The sequence below is a fragment of the Dendropsophus ebraccatus genome, chromosome 1 (genome assembly GCF_027789765.1).
Source record: "Dendropsophus ebraccatus isolate aDenEbr1 chromosome 1, aDenEbr1.pat, whole genome shotgun sequence".
NCBI lineage: Eukaryota > Metazoa > Chordata > Amphibia > Anura > Hylidae > Dendropsophus > Dendropsophus ebraccatus.
In genome coordinates this window covers 195,554,063-195,575,109 of record NC_091454.1, presented here as the reverse complement: position 1 = coordinate 195,575,109, position 21,047 = coordinate 195,554,063, and the positions used below count along the sequence as shown (strand labels likewise).

The following is a 21,047-nucleotide window of genomic DNA, read 5'->3' as shown; positions in this document are numbered from 1 at the left end:
AGCCAAAGCGAAGCTTTGGCTGTCCAGGCATGATGAGAATTGTAGTTTTGCCACAGCTGGAGGGCCTAAGGTTCCCATCCCTGTATTATATGATAGTAGTCAATACCACTGTTGAGCTATGGCCATAAAACATTCATTAATGGTAACCCCAATGTTATGTATGGTTCTGATCCCAACACTGAAGGTTATAGTGTCAGGACCGCAGAGAAGAGTTGCATTTAGAGCAGCAAATACAAAAAACTACAAGTCCCAGCATGCAACGGCAGCTCTCTGCACCGTTGTTCTAACTTAGGCGGACCTCCACGCTGTGCTGGGAGTTGTAGTTTTGAGGTCACAACGGTCTGTACGCCACACCAACTCTATAGAGCAGTAAGACACGGTGACGTCATCGGGCTCCTCTTGGGAGCGTCACGGAGATCTGTGCGCATGCGTCCTCCTGGCTTCACCACTGAGCGACGCCACGTGACCCCGCGTCCTGCGTGAGCGGTATGTACGGAGCTCGGCGGCCGCGTTAGTTTAGCTCATTTAGCGTTTGGCCACTTAAAGGGGAAGTTCACTTCTGTGCTTTGTGAACGCGGCAGGCCTGGTGCACATAGTGCGTTTTTTATTGTGCTGGAAACCTTCTACTTTGCTGAGTATATGGGCTGTGGAATTGATACTGGTGATATCATTGTATTCCCTGGATTTGGTGGCTGCCATTGGATGACTTCACATCAAACCTTGCTCAGTGATAATTGGACCTGGACATAGGACACCAAGTGCTATAGGCCTTAAAGGGCTCATCCATAGTTTCCCTAGTGTCAGTAATCCTGCTGATCCTTCCGCTCACATAGAACAAGGCCCCAATATAAGGAGCGACTGAGTACTGATCCTCCTGCCCCAGGGCAACGCCAACCCCCTTCCCCCACACACCCCTAGATTTCATTCACAACAACCCTCCCATTGCAGTTGTGCTGGAATGATACTAATGTAGGACCACCTGCAGAGAGGGGGAAGGGAGGTATACAGTATGGGGACCACCTGCAGAGAGGGGGAAGGGAGATATACAGTATGGGGACCACCTGCAGAGAGGGGGAAGGGAGGTATACAGTATGGGGACCACCTGCAGAGAGGGGGAAGGGAGGTATACAGTATGGGGACCACCTGCAGAGAAGGGAAAGGGAGGTATACAGTATGGGGACCACCTGCAGAGAGGGGAAAGGGAGATATACAGTATGGGGACCACCTGCAGAGAGGGGGAAGGGAGGTATATAGTATGGGGACCACCTGCAGAGAGGGGGAAGGGAGGTATACAGTATGGGGACCACCTGCAGAGAGGGGGAAGGGAGGTATACAGTATGGGGACCACCTGCAGAGAGGGGGAAGGGAGGTATACAGTATGGGGACCACCTGCAGAGAGGGGGAAGGGAGGTATACAGTATGGGGACCACCTGCAGAGAGGGGGAAGGGAGGTATACCGTATGGGGACCACCTGCAGAGAGGGGAAAGGGAGGTATACAGTATGGGGACCACCTGCAGAGAGGGGGTAGGGAGGTATACAGTATGGGGACCACCTGCAGAGAGGGGGAAGGGAGGTATACAGTATGGGGACCACCTGCAGAGAGGGGGAAGGGAGGTATACAGTATGGGGACCACCTGCAGAGAGGGGGAAGGGAGGTATACAGTATGGGGACCACCTGCAGAGAGGGGGAAGGGAGGTATACAGTATGGGGACTACCTGCAGAGAGGGGGAAGGGAGGTATATAGTATGGGGACCACCTGCAGAGAGGGGGAAGGGAGGTATACAGTATGGGGACCACCTGCAGAGAGGGGGAAGGGAGGTATACAGTATGGGGACCACCTGCAGAGAGGGGGAAGGGAGGTATACAGTATGGGGACCACCTGCAGAGAGGGGGAAGGGAGGTATACAGTATGGGGACCACCTGCAGAGAGGGGGAAGGGAGGTATACCGTATGGGGACCACCTGCAGAGAGGGGAAAGGGAGGTATACAGTATGGGGACCACCTGCAGAGAGGGGGAAGGGAGGTATACAGTATGGGGACCACCTGCAGAGAGGGGGAAGGGAGGTATACAGTATGGGGACCACCTGCAGAGAGGGGGAAGGGAGGTATACAGTATGGGGACCACCTGCAGAGAGGGGGAAGGGAGGTATACAGTATGGGGACCACCTGCAGAGAGGGGAAAGGGAGGTATACAGTATGGGGACCACCTGCAGAGAGGGGGAAGGGAGGTATACAGTATGGGGACCACCTGCAGAGAGGGGGAAGGGAGGTATACAGTATGGGGACCACCTGCAGAGAGGGGGAAGGGAGGTATACAGTATGGGGACCACCCGCAGAGAGGGGGAAGGGAGGTATACAGTATGGGGACCACCTGCAGAGAGGGGAAAGGGAGGTATACAGTATGGGGACCACCTGCAGAGAGGGGGAAGGGAGGTATACAGTATGGGGACCACCTGCAGAGAGGGGGAAGGGAGGTATACAGTATGGGGACCACCTGCAGAGAGGGGGCAGGGAGGTATGGAGACCACCTGCAGAGAGGGGGAAGGGAGGTATACAGTGTGGGGACCACCTGCAGAGAGGGGGAAGGGAGGTATACAGTATGGGGACCACCTGCAGAGAGGGGGAAGGGAGGTATACAGTATGGGGACCACCTGCAGAGAGGGGGAAGGGAGGTATACAGTATGGGGACCACCTGCAGAGAGGGGGAAGGGAGGTATACAGTATGGGGACCACCTGCAGAGAGGGGGAAGGGAGGTATATAGTATGGGGACCACCTGCAGAGAGGGGGAAGGGAGGTATACAGTATGGGGACCACCTGCAGAGAGGGGGAAGGGAGGTATACAGTATGGGGACCACCTGCAGAGAGGGGGAAGGGAGGTATACAGTATGGGGACCACCTGCAGAGAGGGGGCAGGGAGGTATACAGTATGGAGACCACCTGCAGAGAGGGGGAAGGGAGGTATACAGTATGGGGACCACCTGCAGAGAGGGGGAAGGGAGGTATATAGTATGGGGACCACCTGCAGAGAAAGGGAAGGGAGGTATACAGTATGGGGACCACCTGCAGAGAGGGGGAAGGGAGGTATACAGTATGGGGACCACCTGCAGAGAGGGGGAAGGGAGGTATACAGTATGGGGACCACCTGCAGAGAGGGGGCAGGGAGGTATACAGTATGGAGACCACCTGCAGAGAGGGGGAAGGGAGGTATACAGTATGGGGACCACCTGCAGACAGGGGGAAGGGAGGTATACAGTATGGGGACCACCTGCAGAGAGGGGGATGTATACAGTATGGGTACCACCTGCAGAGAGGGGGCAGGGAGGTATACAGTATGGGGACCACCTGCAGAGAGGGGGAAGGGAGGTATACAGTATGGGGACCACCTGCAGAGAGGGGGATGTATACAGTATGGGGACCACCTGCAGAGAGGGGGCAGGGAGGTATACAGTATGGGGACCACCTGCAGAGAGGGAGATGTATACAGTATGGGGACCACCTGCAGAGAGGGGGAAGGGAGGTATACAGTATGGGGACCACCTGCAGAGAGGGGGAAGGGAGGTATACAGTATGGGGACCACCTGCAGAGAGGGGGAAGGGAGGTATACAGTATGGGGACTACCTGCAGAGAGGGGGAAAGGAGGTATACAGTATGGGGACCACCTGCAGAGAGGGGGAAGGGAGGTATACAGTATGGGGACCACCTGCAGAGAGGGGGAAGGGAGGTATACAGTATGGGGACCACCTGCAGAGAGGGGGAAGGGAGGTATACAGTATGGGGACCACCTGCAGAGAGGGGGCAGGGAGGTATACAGTATGGAGACCACCTGCAGAGAGGGGGAAGGGAGGTATACAGTATGGGGACCACCTGCAGAGAGGGGGAAGGGAGGTATACCGTATGGGGACCACCTGCAGAGAGGGGAAAGGGAGGTATACAGTATGGGGACCACCTGCAGAGAGGGGAAAGGGAGGTATACAGTATGGGGACCACCTGCAGAGAGGGGGATGTATACAGTATGGGGACCACCTGCAGAGAGGGGGCAGGGAGGTATACAGTATGGGGACCACCTGCAGAGAGGGGGAAGGGAGGTATACAGTATGGGGACCACCTGCAGAGAGGGGGAAGGGAGGTATACAGTATGGGGACCACCTGCAGAGAGGGGGAAGGGAGCTATACAGTATGGGGACCACCTGCAGAGAGGGGGAAGGGAGGTATACAGTATGGGGACCACCTGCAGAGAGGGGGAAGGGAGGTATACAGTATGGGGACTACCTGCAGAGAGGGGGCAGGGAGGTATACAGTATGGGGACTACCTGTAGAGAGGGGGAAGGGAGGTATACAGTATGGGGACTACCTGCAGAGAGGGGGAAGGGAGGTATACAGTATGGGGACTACCTGCAGAGAGGGGGCAGGGAGGTATACAGCATGGGGACTACCTGTAGAGAGGGGGAAGGGAGGTATACAGTATGGGGACCACCTGCAGAGAGGGGGAAGGGAGGTATACAGTATGGGGGGCCTTACTGCAAAGTGGGGATGTATACAGTATGGGGGACTATCGGGGGTTGGGGGTATACAATATGGGGACTACCTGCAGAGGGGGATGCTTACAGTATGGGGACTACCTGCAGAGGTGAGATGTATACAGTATGGGGGACTACCGGGGGTTGGGGGGGTATAAAATATGGGGACTACCTACAGAGGGGGATGCATACAGTATGGGGACTACCTGCAGAGGGGGGTGCACACAGTATGGGGACTACCTGCAGAGGGGGATGTATACAGTATGGGGACTACCTGCAGAGGGGGGAGGTATACAGTATGGGGACTACCTGCAGAGGGGGGAGGTATACAGTATGGGGACTACCTGCAGAGGGGATGTATACAGTATGGGGACTACCTGCAGAGGGGGATGCACACAGTATGGGGACTACCTGCAGAGGGGGATGTATACAGTATGGGGACTACCTGCAGAGGGGGATGTATACAGTATGGGGACTACCTGCAGAGGGGGATGTATACAGTATGGGGACTACCTGCAGAGGGGGATGTATACAGTATGGGGACTACCTGCAGAGGGGGATGCACACAGTATGGGGACTACCTGCAGAGGGGGATGCACACAGTATTGGGACTACCTGCAGAGGGGGATGCTTACAGTATGGGGACTACCTGCAGAGGGGGATGCATACAGCATGGGGGAAGGTATACAGAATGCAGAGTAGGTATACAGTATGGGACTACCTGCAGAGGGGGATGTATACAGTATGGAGGAAGAACTACAGAGGGGAGGGTATACAGTATGGAGGAAGAACTACAGAGGGGAGGGTATACAGTATGGGGGAAGAACTACAGAGGGGGGGGGGTATACAGTATGGGGGAAGAACTACAGAGGGGGGGGGTATACAGTATGGGGGAAGAACTACAGGAGGGGGGAGGTATACAGTATGGGGGAATAACTACAGAGGGGGGGGGGTATACAGTATTGGGGAAGAACTACAGAGGGGGGGAGGTACACAGTAATGGGGGTCCTTACTGCAGAGGAGCTTACAGTATAGGAGCCTAACAGCAGTGGGACACACAGTATGGCAGATAGCTACCATATAGAGTGGGGCCACAGTGTAGGGGCATACTGCGTTTATTTGAAAATAAGACCTATCTTTTTTTTTTCTTATTTTTGGAGAAACCCGGCATGTTGGTGTTTTGTTGTATGTCTTATACTGCTGTTCGTTCTCCTATTAATAACCTAGAGTCGCTTCTTGTCTTTTTCTTTTCTGTTTCTTTGTGATGTATTTGAGCATTTCTGTGTTTGTTTTTTTGCAGCTATTTGCGATCTCTGAGGGGAGAGGTATATATGCAGGGACATCTATTACAGCTATACCAATATACCACACTGAGAAAAGACTTGTTCAGAGGACGAGAGCGTCACATGCAAACCTCACCGATTCCCTCCCAGTGACTTCCTCAAAACTTAGCCAAGGTTCCTGTTTTCTCGCCCAGGTATAGCTCTCATCATTTCCATAGTGCTGGTTACTTCTAGATCATTTTACTTTCAGAGACAAAGGGGGATCAGTTGTGGTCTTGGATCGAAAGTGACACTAAGGAAATATGCAAAACCTTAATTCACCCTGACTCTGACCCCTCTCCACCAATACAGGAAGGCTTCTTCTCTATGAGGTGAGAGGTCTGTTATAAATACTTTTACTGAACATGTGTCATTATTTATATGGGGAACATCCACTGTGTCTGGATTTTCAATGTTTTCCAAAGAAATATCCCCCTTTAGAGCGCCCATTTTCCCTGCAGCATACAGTGCAACTTCCAGTATTAGACCCAGGACCATGGACTCACATAGTGCTGGGTCTCTCAATGGAGGCCGCAGCTATAGACACAGAGCGGGACATCTCATAGGGTACCATTGTATTCAGTGGGGAGAACGGCACTCAAACGCCTATTCCAGGGCCAAATTCAAAATACATTTACATTAGAGAAATTACTATTGTGTACGTTGCTGAACTTGAGGAACACTTTAAGGGAGCGCTGTATACAATCTTCTTTGTTTCTTTTTTTTCCCACCCAGTATTTACTGACTCGGGTACGTTTACCTCCTAATCATAAGATGTCCTCAGAAGAATCCACACAGCCCCCAAATGGAACTACCATTGTGAGTGTTCTGTCTGTATGGTTTTGCTCATAGATATTGTCAATATGCTGTGAAGCTGAATTGCCATTGGGGGGGGGGGGGGGGGGGGTTGCGGTGGGGGTATATGACCTCTGTGTGCCTAATGTGAACACCAGGGAGACTGCAGCCGTTTTTCCTCTCAAAGATATCATCTCTGCTGAGTGTTTTGCCCACCCAAAGAGAACAGTCGGGCTCTCTAATGAGGACACTGTGGTATTTACTAATTTATTATTTTTTACTGATAGGTAACATTGTTAGAAAATGCACTAGAGGTGCACAAAAATAACAAAAAACTGACTATACTCGTCTGCCCTGAACCACAACAGCGTCTGACTTAACAGCTCCCTATCTCTGCTGTTTCCTTCTACCTGTGACATGTCGTCCCCACAGGAAATGTCTTACTGGACCAGCCACCGCTGTGATCAGTGATTGACTGGCTGGGCATTTGTTGCAGGGACGATGCATCACAGGAAGCAGGAATCGGCACAGACCGGGAGCCATCACACCAGGAACTGCGGAGGGATTGAGGAGGGTGAGTATAGTTCTTTCAAATTCTCATGCACCCCCAAGTGCATTTCTGAACAATTTCATGACGCTGAATTACTTCCTTAAGTACATCCTCTAATACACATTCTTTCCAAGTTGTTTGGAAAACATTATTATCCTCTCTCAATCGACTTTACCTTCTTCCTAAATCTTTTTAGAGTCGCATCTGTCCTTTTGGATTGGGACTGAAGTTAGAAACACTACATCCTTTCCAAGGGCAATATCGACCATTTGTGGGGCGACCCTGTCAGTCATGTAATTCAAAAAGTATGGTAAGTGCTGCGTCATGGGTTCTGATTTGCTATAGTTATAATTTTTTTTTTTCTTAATGACACATAATTTACAATGTCAACTTCATGTTACATGCAGGAGGCCTTCTTCTATAAGAGACACACGAAGATGGGATTTTGTAATGCCATCCGTATAACAGAGGAGAACACCCGGTGCAGTATATATATATATATATTAGCTTGGATATATTGAATTCATATGGAAGAGGTTAAAGGGGTATTCCCCCCCAAATAATTTTTGCATTAATATGTTGCCCACCCATAGCCTTTTATCTTTACAATATCAATTTATTATTGATTCTGCACAGTTTTGATAGATGCATTCACCCCCACTAAACGCAAAGAATCATCAAAACTCAGTCCACGCCGACACTGCTTCCTGCTCCTGGCCCCCACTTTCTGTGTTGGGATCTCGTGTCCTCCGTCTTTTCAATGGGCTGGGTTAACACTTCTAACGGCTTCTCATCTGCAGCCTCTCGTGCTCACCCCCGAATAACCCCCTGCCACAACTCACTCACTCATCTCTGCTATGTCACTGCCTCAACTCTGCTATGTCACTTCCTCAACTCAGTTAGGTCACTACCTCAAGGTGGAATACCGCTTTAAAATGGTTTTCCAGGCTTTAACATTGTGCACACCAAGCCCTTTACTGTAGTTCCCAATGGACAACCCCTTTTAAATACCGACAAGACAAATAATAGGTATCCACATGAGTCTAATTTATTCCTGGCACGTTTATGTCATCTGGACTTTTAGAACTTTAGAGCTAAGCAACTGTTCACTACCTGTTGTTAAATTTAATCTGTCCATAGAGCCCAAGATGGAACACAGGAAGTAGGGCCGGGGCTTAGGTGCAGGGGACTGGGAGAGAGCCTAGATCCGTGCTACCTTACTGTGTCTGAAAAGTAAATCAAGGATGCCCTCTTATTTCTTACTACTCCTAAAGTTTTGGGCTGCTGTGTACATTCAATAATTGAATGAACACCTGAAAAGACCCCTATTTCATCATTATCATCAATAGCAGTTCAGTGCTATGTGAAACCCTTTCCTTGCTGTACTGCTACGGTTTTCTTCCTTTCTGCTCCAATAGCACCTTGCAAACCAGTACATAAGTAGTTCCATCTTTAGTACTGTACTGTATATCATCCCCCAGCATAGTGCCAGCCCGTTTGGTCCTGTGTACTTTATCCAGCACTGTGTCATAGCATAATAGAGAGGAGTAAGGGCTCTCTTGTGATAGGTCAGACAGGTAGGGTAGAGGATGTGCCTGTGTGAGTACTGCTGGAAACAGCTCAGCTCTGGCCTCAGCTCCCGATATGTAGAGAATTAGAATTAGTTTTGCAGCATGGAGGGGACTTCCATAGGCTCAGTAACAGAAGTGACTGGACTAAAATCACATTTTCACTACTTTAAAGGGTGTATAAATACGTTTGCCCTTATGTTTTAGAGGGTTTGTTAACATAATGTTTGAGTGCTAAGCAGAATTTTATTCATTATTCTCTTCTTGATGTGCAGCTACCGTGGCTGGTTAGTCAGAAGGTTATGCCATCTTCTCTTTATATGGGGAAAGCCAGTAGATCAAGACCTCTCTATAGAATGGTCTGAGAAGATATGTAAATTTCCCAGGTAATATGCTTATTTCTTTGCCTCTAAGTGTCATCTCTAACAAGGTAATATACAGGAAGAAGAATTGCTTGGCGTATCCAATCCTGCTTGCTGTAATTTCCTTTAATAACATTAATTTGTGTCATTACGTGTAGTTAATTTGTAGATTTGACCTAGTTTCTGAATACGCCTGTTGAGATGTCTTTAATTCTCCATATGCTTTCCACATCGTAGAATACAGTCGGCTATAGAGATAGAAAAAGAAAAGAATGATAGACCTCCTGTTTCTGCAAGTGCTCCAAGCAATGAAGCCCACAAGGAGGTGCTGAGTATTTTTGGCCACATTCAGAAGTCTCTGTCTCCCAGACTCATAAGGTATTTGGAAATAATAAAACTAAAAAAATACTTGCCTACCCTGATCCCTCTGCACCCCTCGGTCCGGCAGCTACTACTTCTTGCTCTGAGCTACTTCAGTGTTGGGCCTGCTCGCTCAGCCAATCACCAGCCATGGCTAGACTCTGCTTCAGCCAGTGATTGGCTGTGCAGGCAGGTTATGTGCTGTCCCGAAAGCAGGGATGTCACCAGACCAGGTGCCGGTCCTATAATTTTGGCAACGCTATCTATGTAGATTGTTTTGGAAATATTCCCTTTGCATTGCAATAAAAATTCTACAGAAGTGTTGACTCCTCATTTTTTCAATTCTGCTTCATCTAGAATAACAAGCTGGATACTGGTGAAATTACTCAACCGATTGTATTTGAATCTTCAGCTCCATTGTGGACAGGTGGCCACGCTAAAAGAAGCATCTGCTGCGGTGAGACCCCTCTGCTATGTAACCAAGTACCACTCTGACATGCACTTATTATAGGGGCCCTCTCCGTACCTGATGGCTGTCAGCTGTCACAGTTAGTCACAGGTTATTTAACCACCTAGGGTTCGTGTTACTGGTGACAGTGCCATCTATATACAGTAATACCTCGGTTTCCGAACACCTCGGAGTTCGAACAATTCGGTATTCGACATAAATTTCCCCCTGATGTTTTGCTCGGTACTCGAACATTGCTCGATATCCGAACAAAATCAGGGGGATAACTGATGTTCAGCTGACAGTTAGAGGTGTTCGGGAACAATGAGAGGCAGGAGCGGGCAGCTATTCAAACTTGCCGCCGCGCTCCTGCTCCTCTCAGCTGCGGGGGACACCCTGTAGAGAAACGGGGATTCCCCTCATTATGATGGGATTCCCCACTTCTTTACAGGGTGTCCTCCGCAGCTGAGAGGAGCAGGAGCACGGCGGCAAGTTTTAATAGCCGCCCGCTCCTGCCTCTCACTGCGGGGATGCCCTGTAAAGAAGCTGGCCGCACTGCTCCCTGCACTGACCTGTCTCCACATCCCCCTGCCGGCCCGGAGCCCTTCCTATACGCTTCCCCAGCCTGTACACTTCTATAGCCTGCGGCGCTCCCGTGCTGTTGTGCCCGCGGCTCCGCTCACCGGCTTCTTAGCTTCTTGCTCCCTCTGCTCCCCACCACCTCTGCAGACTCTCCTTCACCCTGCAGAGGCGGTTGTGAGCAGCGGGAGCAAGAAGCTAAGGAGCCGGTGAGCGGAGCCGCGGGCGCAACAGCACGGGAGCGCCGCAGGCTATAGAAGTGTACAGGCTGGGAAAGCGTATAGGAAGGGCTCCGGGGCGGCGGGGAGGATGTGGAGACAGGTCAGTGCAGGGAGCAGTGCGGCCAGCTTCTTTACAGAGCGTCCCTGCAGTGAAAGGCAGGAGCGGGCGGCTATTAAAACTTGCCGCAGTGCTCCTGCTCCTCTCAGCTGCCGGGGGCACCCTGTAAAGAAGTGGGGGATCCCATCATAATGAGGGGAATCCCCGCTTATTTACAGGGTGTCCCCCGCAGCTGAGAGGAGCAGGAGCACGGTGGCAAATTTAAATAGCTGCCCGCTCCTGCCTCTGTTGCGGGGAACATGGAGCGTTTTTACGTTCTGTGGGCCAGGTGCTCTGGTGTAAAAACCGATTAATCAGATTTACATTGTTCCCTATAGGAATTTACAGCTCAGTTCTCGAACTGCTCGGTTCTGGAACAGCCTTCCAAAACCGATTATGTTCGAGAACCGAGGTACCACTTTAGTTAGAAGTCACATCTTCAGATCGGTTGACATTGCAGCTGGAGGACGTCTTAAAGGGGTTATCCAGTGCTACAAAAACATGGCCACTTTCTTTCAGAGACAACACGACTCTTGTCTCCAGCTCAGGTGCGGTTTGCAATTAAGCTCCATTCACTTCAATGGAACTGAGCAGCAAGTTGGGCTGGAGTGCCCAAGCTGGAAAGTGGCCATGTTTTTGTAGCGCTGGATAACCCCCTTTAGGACCTCCATGGCTGCCACCTCAGATCTACTATTGAAGCCTGTGACTTAAATCTTCAGTTTTGCATTAAATTTTCACCCCAAAAAAAAAGTAAATATAGTGTTCCCTTTACCTTCCAGGTAGTAGTAATAAGAAAAAGATTGGTGGTCTATTTAGAGTACTGTAAACATTTTTTAAATCTCTTATAGTGCCCAAAGACACCGCTCGTCTTTCTCTGCACTCATCCTTCATGGCTGGATTTCTTTCTTGTACCTTTCATCTTATTCTCCCAAAATCTTAGAGTGCCCCAAGTTGCCTGGGACGGGACAGACTGCTCACCACTGATCAGGTAAAGATTTACTGCCTAAGGCCTCATTCACACATAATTGTCTAAAATTACGGATCCCCAGTTATAATAATATATAATGTAGTGGTCAGTGAATTGCGTGAATAAAGACTAACACCAGTATTCAGCTTATGGTATAACATTACAATTGAAGAGAATGAGAATTTCCTTCCGGCCCCCCCCCCCCCCGTCAGTCAGTGGTATCCGTCCCCCGTCAGTCAGTGGTATCCGTCCCCCGTCAGTCAGTGGTATCCGTCCCCCGTCAGTCAGTGGTATCAGTCCATCTTGGACCATTTAGGGGAATTAGCTTTTTACGCATTACCATAATACATTGGTTCGTTGTATGTATGCAAAATTAAAAGAAAAACAAGCTTAAATACTTTTGCCTATAAACTGGGGGAATGTTACCGTATTCACCTCAGTGATATATTAAGGTTGATGTAATAACTCGTATCGCTGTCTAGTCGCACAAGGTAGAGGATGTTCGGAGTAGCCAAGGGCTTTGTTTTGCTAATCATTAGTTATGGCTCATTACGTAAACCACTGACTGTACTTCCTGCACTTCAGATATTGCTGAAAGGGGGTCTCCGGGTCTCTAAGTAAAGTTTGTGCTCCTCTTGTAATGTACAGTATATACAGCAGCATACTAAAGTACTTTTTCTAAAAAAAGTTCTAGGGAATACTTTGCAACTGGCAATGCGAGCTACCTGTGGTAATGGGGCTGACTTCACACTGCTTATGTAACGTATGCTTGACCTGCCTTGTGCACGACTTGTTTTTGGACAGGGTACAACATTACACCTGTGTATGGTCTTTGGTTACTATTAAAGGCATATGCAGCCTAATAAGCCCCCTTAAAGGAAAAGTCTGGCCATTTTCAAAAACGGGCAGGGGCAGGGGGGAATATAAAACTTATCTCTCCCCATGTCTGTGGTGAGCAGTGGGACTGGCCTCGGGTCTCCTGACAGAGGTCACGACTCGGGGGAAAACGCCTGTCCCCTCTGATAGACAGACACTCAACCAATCAGTGACTAAAGCGATGTTTCCCCCTGTGCCCCTGGCTAGTATAGATAGATATAGATATTCTCAGGCTAGACCATGAATATCTGATAATGGGGGTCCAACTCCTGCCTCCCACCCCAATTAATCAGCTGTTTGCCAGAGCCACAGCACCAGTATACATCAAGAACAGAGCAGGAAGCAGACAGCTCCGTACATTATGTAGTGGACATACAGGGTTACTACAGCTCAGCTGCCAATAACTTCAATGGGATCCAGCATGGCCACTATGGAGCCATCTTCTTCCTGCTGTTTGATAGGGGTGTTGGGTGTTGGACGCCCATGATCAGAGAGAAGTCCTAGCAAACTCTTCTAATTAAAACTTTAAATAAGTGTATGGGATGTACATATCTAGAGCTGCACAGTGAGCCCCACACAAACCAATAGCAGTGCAGAAGTTCCTGCAGAACTTTACAGACCTAGGATTTCCCTAATGTTTTAGATGTTAGCGGATTTAGAGAAATACCCTATAATGATTGTCGCCCTGAGATTATCACTAAAAAATGTATTCTGGGAATTGTAAAGAACCCTTCATTTCCTGTTTACTCGAGATTTACGTCTCTGTAGATGTCTCCTAGTAGCCTGGGGTCTGAGCTTTAACAAGTACCAGATTATATAGATCCGCTGTATCCAGCACGTGAGGGTTTACAGGCTCCACACTGTGTATATATATATATATATATATATATATATATATATATATATATACAAAGAAAATCGCAATTGAAGACAGCGTCTCTTAGAATATCAAAAAAGTTTCTTTTATTTTATTTAGCCATATGCGTACAAAATATCAAACAACGTTTCGGCCCTTCAAAAAAACATACTGAGCCTTTCTCAAGTACTTGAGAAAGGCTCAGTATGTTTTTTTGAAGGGCCGAAACGTTGTTTGATATTTTGTACGCATATGGCTAAATAAAATAAAAGAAGAAACTTTTTTGATATTCTAAGAGACGCTGTCTTCAATTGCGATTTTCTTTGTGGATGAAGTACTGGGAACGAGCCAACCTGGTGGAGGACTGTGCGTCTGTATGGAAATACCGCTGTTTTCACTTGGGAGAAACTATATATATATATATATATATATATATATATATATATATATATATGCTTTTTAGGCAAATAAAACCGCCAGAAACATTTTCAGAAGGTGTCCAATTACTAGATTTTACTAGATCATATATACAGTGTTAGTTGTTTTCAACCCACATATCCTGCCTTTTTTATTAAAGGGATCCCTGCATGCTCACTGTAGAAGGAGACCGCTATGAATCAGCCACTGTTTCCTTTCGTATTATTTGCTGTTTCAGCGTAACTCCATTTAAGTAAATGGGTCCAAGTTGTAAAACCACTCACTTCCTGAGGACAGGAATGGTGCAGTTTTTGGAAGAAATATCTATGTTTGTTTAACACAATCTGCCCCTCCAAACTCGTACCGTCAAATAGCTGCTTTTAATTGAAGATCTGTCCTGCCCCTTGTCAGATTCGCATTGCTTAGAGTGTCTATGCCCTGGGCCTGCACTGCCCTGCTCATCATTAGAAACACCCCTGGGTAGGATTTCTCCTATACATAACCTGTCTGAACACTGCACACTGCCTTAAAGTGACACTGTAACCCCCTTTTTTGCATTTTGACTGTAAAGGGTGTAAAGGGTAAATGTTACAGCTTTCATTACTTATTTTATATCACACCTCATTGTGCTTGTTCTGGTAAAAAGTCGTTTTATCACCTGTGGATTGGTATATGTGAGCGGGGCCTTGCGGCCTTTGTGCCACATCGCTCCGCCCCTAGCGCCACTTAGCCCCTCCCCCATCCGTAACGCCTTAGCACCCATTGGAAGGGCCAGCCTAAGCTTTAGGCCCCACCCCCCTAGATTGTCCCACACCAATGGCCGCTGAGGGGACAGGGCCCATGTGGCGATGACGCCACAGATGGGGCGGGGCTAAGTGGTATTAGGGGCGGAGCGATGTGGGACAAAGGCCTTGAGGCCCCGCCCACATATACCAATCCACAGGTGATAAAAACGACTTTTTACCAGAACAAGCACCATGAGGTGTGATATAAAACAAGTAATGAAAGTTGTAACATTTACCCTTTACACCTGTGGAGAGCAGTCAACATGCAAATAGGGGGTGACAGTGCCACTTAAACAATCCATCACATGAGCAGTATTCAGGCAAGTGATGAGTAGGAGAAATCCTTCTAGGGGCATTCCTAATGATCAAGAGGATGGAGAGGAGGTGCAGGCCTAGGGCACGGACACTCTAGGCCACACCAATTTGACACAGGGCTGAAAAATTAAAAGCTGTTTTTTAGGACAATAACTGCATCACCTGCTGAACGGACCCCAGGACAGATCTTGGATTAAAAGCAGCTATCCGAAGGTACAAGTGGTTTGGGGGGGGGGGGGGGGGGGTCAGATTGTGGGTACAGAGTCGCTTTAAAGTGTCACTGTCGTGAATTTTTTTTTTTGCAGAAATCAATAGTCCAGGTGATTTAGTAATTTAGGTTTATTAGCCGAAAAATGCATTTTTATCATGAAAAAGCAGTTTGAAGGCCCCTCCCCCCCTGTCTTCATTGTTCTCCTATGGAGAGAGCTAAATAAAAGACCAAAACAGGACAACAAAGAGTTAATCTACAAATACATCACCCTTCGAGCTCCTCTGACAGTCACCACTGACCTCTCTGAGCTCCGATTACAGCTGTTACCCAGCTCTGTGCCTGTAATCCTCTGTTATCTGCTTTCTGCTGTCGGCTAACTCCCTCCTCCCAAATAATAGCATATTTGGCTAATATACCTGATTACAAAGTTTCTTCAATTGTCTGGACTATTGATTTCTGCAAAAAAAAAAAAAAATACGACAGTGACACTTTAAGGGATTAAACTAATTTCTGAAATTGAAAATAACTATCAATCTATAATTTTCTAATCAATTCTCACTTCTATTAGTGAGCAGACACTATTTTATGTAATAGGTTTTCATATTTTTTTATTTCTTTGGGGGAAAAAAGTTTTGTTTTTCATATTCAATGTAAAAATCAACATAGCTTTGCATTAAAAAGGAACCCAAAAGGGTGCTGTACATTGAGCGTGTACCATGAATAATGGCCTTATACTTTCAGCAGTCAGCCGGTGGCACCTTGCCTGGGATCCGGCCATTATTGTCAGATGTCAATAGTTCTAAGTGTAGGCTGTGTTCTCATGAATATTGATCCCTGCCCATAAAAGCTGCCTTTGCTATGTGTCGTGTACCTTTAGAACACAGCTAAATGAAGCCGGCATAGTAACAGGTGCCGTGGTTTTGTTTGTGCCTTTAAATGTTGGTGCAGATGGTGTGTCCAGGTGTCATCGGTCCCTGTGAAGAAAGAGGTTACAGAGCCTTACTGGGTTATTTCTTATGTCAAAGAGCAAGCTTATTATTCATAGATTCATAGACCCAGGTGTAGAGGTACATTCGGCAGCCCTAGTTAAAAATTCTAAAAAAAAAGTTAGTCCTCCAGTCAGGGTCAGCATCACCATCCCCAGTGTATACTGTAACTATTGCATAGGGCAGGATAAAGAAAAGTAATGGGCTTTTGGCGGAGCCTTCAGGTGGGTCATTTTCTTAGATCTTTACCTAGTGGAACTAGATTTGATAGACCTCTTACGGGCTTTGAACGAAGGAGCGGGTCCTGTGCGTCATGTACTGCCCTCTCTCCACCCCACCCCCCCCAAACACTTCGAGCACTTCTTATTTTTGCGAGTGGGGGAGAGATTTTGGGAGGTCTCTTACAGAACAGCAAAAACAGCGAACAGCGAAAGAGGTGTGGAGAATTGCTTCTGGTTTTACAATATAATCTCTTCCGTTTTCTCCCGAATTTTCCTTATTGCATTTGTCGGAAATACCTATGAGGCAGTATTGGGGTTTGGTGGTCCGCCACCTGGTCAATGCCGCTAAAGTTTGTATCCCAGCATTGTGGAAAAGTGCAGAGACTCCCTCAGTGAAAATGTGGTTAAGAGAGGTTGAAAAAACTTAAAATGGAAGATCTTACATCACACTTAAGGGAAAATGACGATAGATTTAGAGATATATGGGCTTTATGGGGTCAATATAGAGAATCGAATGAATTCAAAAGTATAATGGTCATATAGATTTTGTAATTGGAAGGGGGGGGGGCTTGGATGGGGGTAGGGGGGGTTGTGTATGTGTGTGTGTGGGGGGGGGTACAGGGTGGGATTGGGTTTGTTTCTCTTGTTTAACATTTGAGTGTCCTTTTTCTCTCGTGAGTTTTTTTTGTGTGTAGAATGAGAAAATTTAATAAAGGAAAAGAATGGAAAAAACAGAAAAGTAATGGAATAAGTATCACATTATATTTATGTATTGTTCTTTATTATGCATGCTACCATTTGTGTTAATGATGTATATGTAGTGAATCAACGGATTCTATACTCACCTTAGTATCCATGTGCTGGTTATCTTATAAGTAATAACAATTCTTTTTATATTTTCGTATAGGTAATGCACTGACTGTGCCTGCACTACATGTCTATAGTATATTAGATTTTCTTCATTTATTGGTTTTGTACCATATTATACTGTCAGTCAGGTGTTACTCAGTGATTCCTCGCTTCCTAATGGGTATTCTGCAGTGCAAAACCTCAATTCCGACCATTCCTGGACAGCCAAAGTCATGGGAATTATAGTTTTTCCACAATTGGAGGGCTGAAGCTTCCCCAACATCTGTTCTGTATGGTTCTCTTTTGTTTTGTTTGGTTTAACCCAGGAATGGGGAACCTTTGGCCCTTCAACTGTTGCAAAACTACAATTCCCATCATACCTGGACAGCCAACGTCAGGTTTGGCTGTCCAGGCATGATGGAAATTGTAGTTTTGCAACAGCTGGAGGGCCGAAGGATCCCCATCCCTGGTCTAACCTGAAAGGAACCTTTTGGCCCTCCAGCATGATGGGAAATGTAGTTTAGCAGTAGCTGGAGGGCTGAAGGTTCCCCATCCCTGGTCTAACCATTCACACAATGGGTCCCTGTCAGATACTTGTTACCTATTCTGCAGATTGGTGCCAACTCTTAATCTTGGCATAACCCAAGCTGCGATAGTTAGAACCATGATGGTTTGAGATGAGGTCGGCTGTGCTCATTTATGTGTATGGGAAAGTCGGGAGAGAACTGAGCGGATGTTGAAGTTGTCTAGGCAGCTTACTGCACTTACGCCTTCATGTTGACCTTTTGGGTGGTCTCTGATATTTCTTCTTAGGTGGTTCCTGCAGAAAGTAGGTGTTGTCTTTATTCCACCGAATGGATTGTCCAGACCAGTGGGTGAAGCTGTTCTTTCTGCGGTAAGGGATGAGGCCTCACATGTTATCTTGCCCTGATCTCTATCTCTATAGCACATATATATTATTTGATATAAACCTTCAGCTGTTACACTGCTATACAGTTTCAGATGTTATAGACATTTATTTTCACTGTTTTACTATTTAGTTTGGTGCCTGACCTTGTATCACATCTATTCTAACAGTATATGGAGACACTGCTCACAGAAGGGCAGCATTTGCTGGTGTTTCTGGAGTCTACCCCCTCTTCCAGTTGTCGCCATGTTTCTCCTGCCGCCCATGAATGGATCCGGCAGATGATGTCCGCCATGCAGTCTGGAGCAGTGTCGGACATCCTTATTGTACCTGTGGGTATATCCTATGACTCTTGTCCAGGATCTGACGGCAGTGGTAGACAGGTTAGCGTATACCAATACATGAGATGTTCCTGGATGCTTCCTACCTCTCCTCCTCTAACATCTGTCTTGTTGCGCCAGCTGGCGTCTTTTTTGGGATTGTGGCGATTCCTCACGTCCGCCTTCTGTCCCTGGGCCAGCTCACTGGGTTGTGCACGTGTGGATTTTGCTCAGCCCTTCTCGCTACAGGTTGGTTTTTCATCTCTCACATTTACATTATTCATTTTCCACACAATGAGCCGTATCTAGTGACACTGTTCCATGAAACTCGTGAATTATGAGCGATTTCTGAGAATGGAACGAACATTTAGCGCATGTGCGAGTTGTCATGAAGTTCTTCTTAGTTTTGTGTTGATCTCCAGATTCTAGGTGTTTGTCTGACAGCTTCGGCTTTTACAGCTTCTGTTCAGTTTGTTACCATCTAGCGCAGCCTGTTGTTTTGATATGTTCTCCTTTATAACATTATTTTTTCCTCATTGCTGTATAAGGGTTTGTTTATTTGCATGATGTAATATTATGCTAGATGATGGTTTAGGGTAAAACCATAACTTCTAAATATTTTTGGGGGAATTAATACATCAGTTCTTTCATAGTTTTTTTCCCCCCACTGTGTTTACTGTATGGTAGAACAAATGGATGGATAAATTATGTGACTTATCCCTCTTTTCCACGACCTTTGTTGGGGGATTGTCAGGAGCTCATCATATACATGTAATCATCAATCGTCATTTAGAAAGCTGCAGGTTTAGTTGACTTTTATTGCATGGGTATGGCCAACTTAAGACTCCTCTGTGCTTGATGACGACTTAGGGTCCTTTTACATTTGACGATTTCTGTTTGCAGGCAGCCGCAAACAGGCGCTGATCAGTGAGTTTGCCACTCGTTGCGGTGCCTTAACATGGCGCAAGAAATTGAGTGGCCGGGCTGGGCGAACAATTTATATATAATTTGTGCAGCCATGAAAACTGACAGCTTAGATATACATATATCCGTGCAGTCAGTTTTCAGTTCACACAGCATACTTACCTAGTGGGCTGCTGCTGTGATCCGGCATCCTGTTCTCCAGCTCACCTTTCCAGCTTCGGTGTCTTCAGACCTCTCCTCCTACGGCAGCTTGAAGATACAGCGTCTGGACTGGAGAAGAGGATGCCGAATCACAGCGGCAGTGCACAAGGTAAGTATGTACTGCAGTATGATCTGCAAACTGACAGCACCAATCCTTGCTGTCAGTTTCCCTTTATTGTTATCGACCTCACATCCTCTGTTTACAAAGGAAGATGTGCAGCTGATGGCAATAAATTTTGAAGCCTGTTTTAAACAGACGATCAGCCGATTGGCGTTTGCCCAGTCCTCAGCTGGTGTCTGTCAGTTTTACATGGACTGATTATTGGCCACATAATCATCCCGTGTAAAAGGCCCTTTGGTAAGCTGACATACCAAACATCAGAGACAAAAGGTGACGGACTTTATCACCCTCCACAAAGATTGGTAACAGTAGTGTAGTCAGGCACGGTCCTTATCACATGTTTCTGTATATGTTGTATGTCCCACGTTTTGGGATGAGTTACCTGTTTTCTGTTACAGGAGTACATAAGCAACTATACCTGGAAACATTCAGCACCTGCCCCATGCTTGCGGGAGACTCTTCTCCCTCGAGTTCTGGACACAAGGTAAGGAACATGAAATAGCTGTGTACTGTATGCTACATTGGAAGTAGCTTGGGTATCTGAATGTCCAGGCTAGGTATACGTAAGCCATATACTGGATTGTGGGCAGCTCTATATCCTGCCCAGCGTTAAAGGGGTACTCCCGTCCCGCAGCCGCTTTCTGGTCAGAGCTGCCGCATCAGACCTGACGTCTCAAGGCAGCTCTGCCATTCAGTTGCCGAGGTGGGACTCCAGAGTCCCGAGACCGGCCTACGGCCTCTGATTGGCAGAGCTGCCTTGAGACGTCACGCGATCCGGGCACCGACGCTGGAACAGGGGAGGTGAGTGACCTCTGGCTTCAATTCCCACCCACTCCCTGGCGATCCACCAATACCCCCCGGCCCAGAGTACCCCTTTAAAGTCACATATCTGATAGGGAGTAGAGATGAGCACAACTCAAGCATGCTCGAGTCTAGTCGTTCAGCATTTCAAAACCAGTAGCTGCAGAAGTTAGATACAGCACTAAGGAGTACGGGAAAATGGCTGTATCCTTGTTTTGCAGGCAGTCCTCAGACTGCATCCACCTTCTTCAGGCCGCGGAATTGAAATGCTGATCGTTCAGGTTTGTGCAAACCCAAACTTTCATCAGATTCTTTCATCTCTACTCCTGACCATCCAGATTACATAGTGCACTGGTCTGGCTGCAGTTCCCTACACAGCCAGGCGAGCCTATGTGCAAGGAAAGCTTAGAATGGGCAACGTTGCTAAACCAGCACTGCTGTCCCGTATTCTCAGGATCAGCGAGACA

At 47.4% G+C, this 21,047-nt stretch overlaps 1 protein-coding gene across 7 annotated transcripts in view; it reads left to right on the top strand.

Annotated features, from left to right (window-relative positions):
- Window positions 1-404: 404 nt before the first annotated feature.
- GPAT2 (glycerol-3-phosphate acyltransferase 2, mitochondrial) overlaps window positions 405-21,047 on the top strand; it is a 43,979-nt gene continuing 23,336 nt past the window's right edge. For 2 of the 7 annotated variants that reach the window (XM_069943339.1, XM_069943375.1), the window contains exons 1-14: window positions 405-486; window positions 5,822-6,175; window positions 6,579-6,662; window positions 7,135-7,212; window positions 7,385-7,498; window positions 7,596-7,669; window positions 9,032-9,142; window positions 9,356-9,496; window positions 9,836-9,935; window positions 11,672-11,811; window positions 18,120-18,201; window positions 18,384-18,596; window positions 18,675-18,782; window positions 20,178-20,263. In XM_069943339.1, coding sequence (XP_069799440.1) covers window positions 6,618-6,662; window positions 7,135-7,212; window positions 7,385-7,498; window positions 7,596-7,669; window positions 9,032-9,142; window positions 9,356-9,496; window positions 9,836-9,935; window positions 11,672-11,811; window positions 18,120-18,201; window positions 18,384-18,596; window positions 18,675-18,782; window positions 20,178-20,263 — 1,292 coding nt within the window. In that variant the 5' untranslated portion in view covers window positions 405-486; window positions 5,822-6,175; window positions 6,579-6,617. Of the gene's footprint in view, window positions 487-508; window positions 596-5,821; window positions 6,176-6,578; window positions 6,663-7,134; window positions 7,213-7,384; window positions 7,499-7,595; window positions 7,670-9,031; window positions 9,143-9,355; window positions 9,497-9,835; window positions 9,936-11,671; window positions 11,812-18,119; window positions 18,202-18,383; window positions 18,597-18,674; window positions 18,783-20,177; window positions 20,264-21,047 lie in introns of those variants that run through there. The other 5 variants (XM_069943360.1, XM_069943349.1, XM_069943384.1 and 2 more) reach the window with 5 other exon arrangements.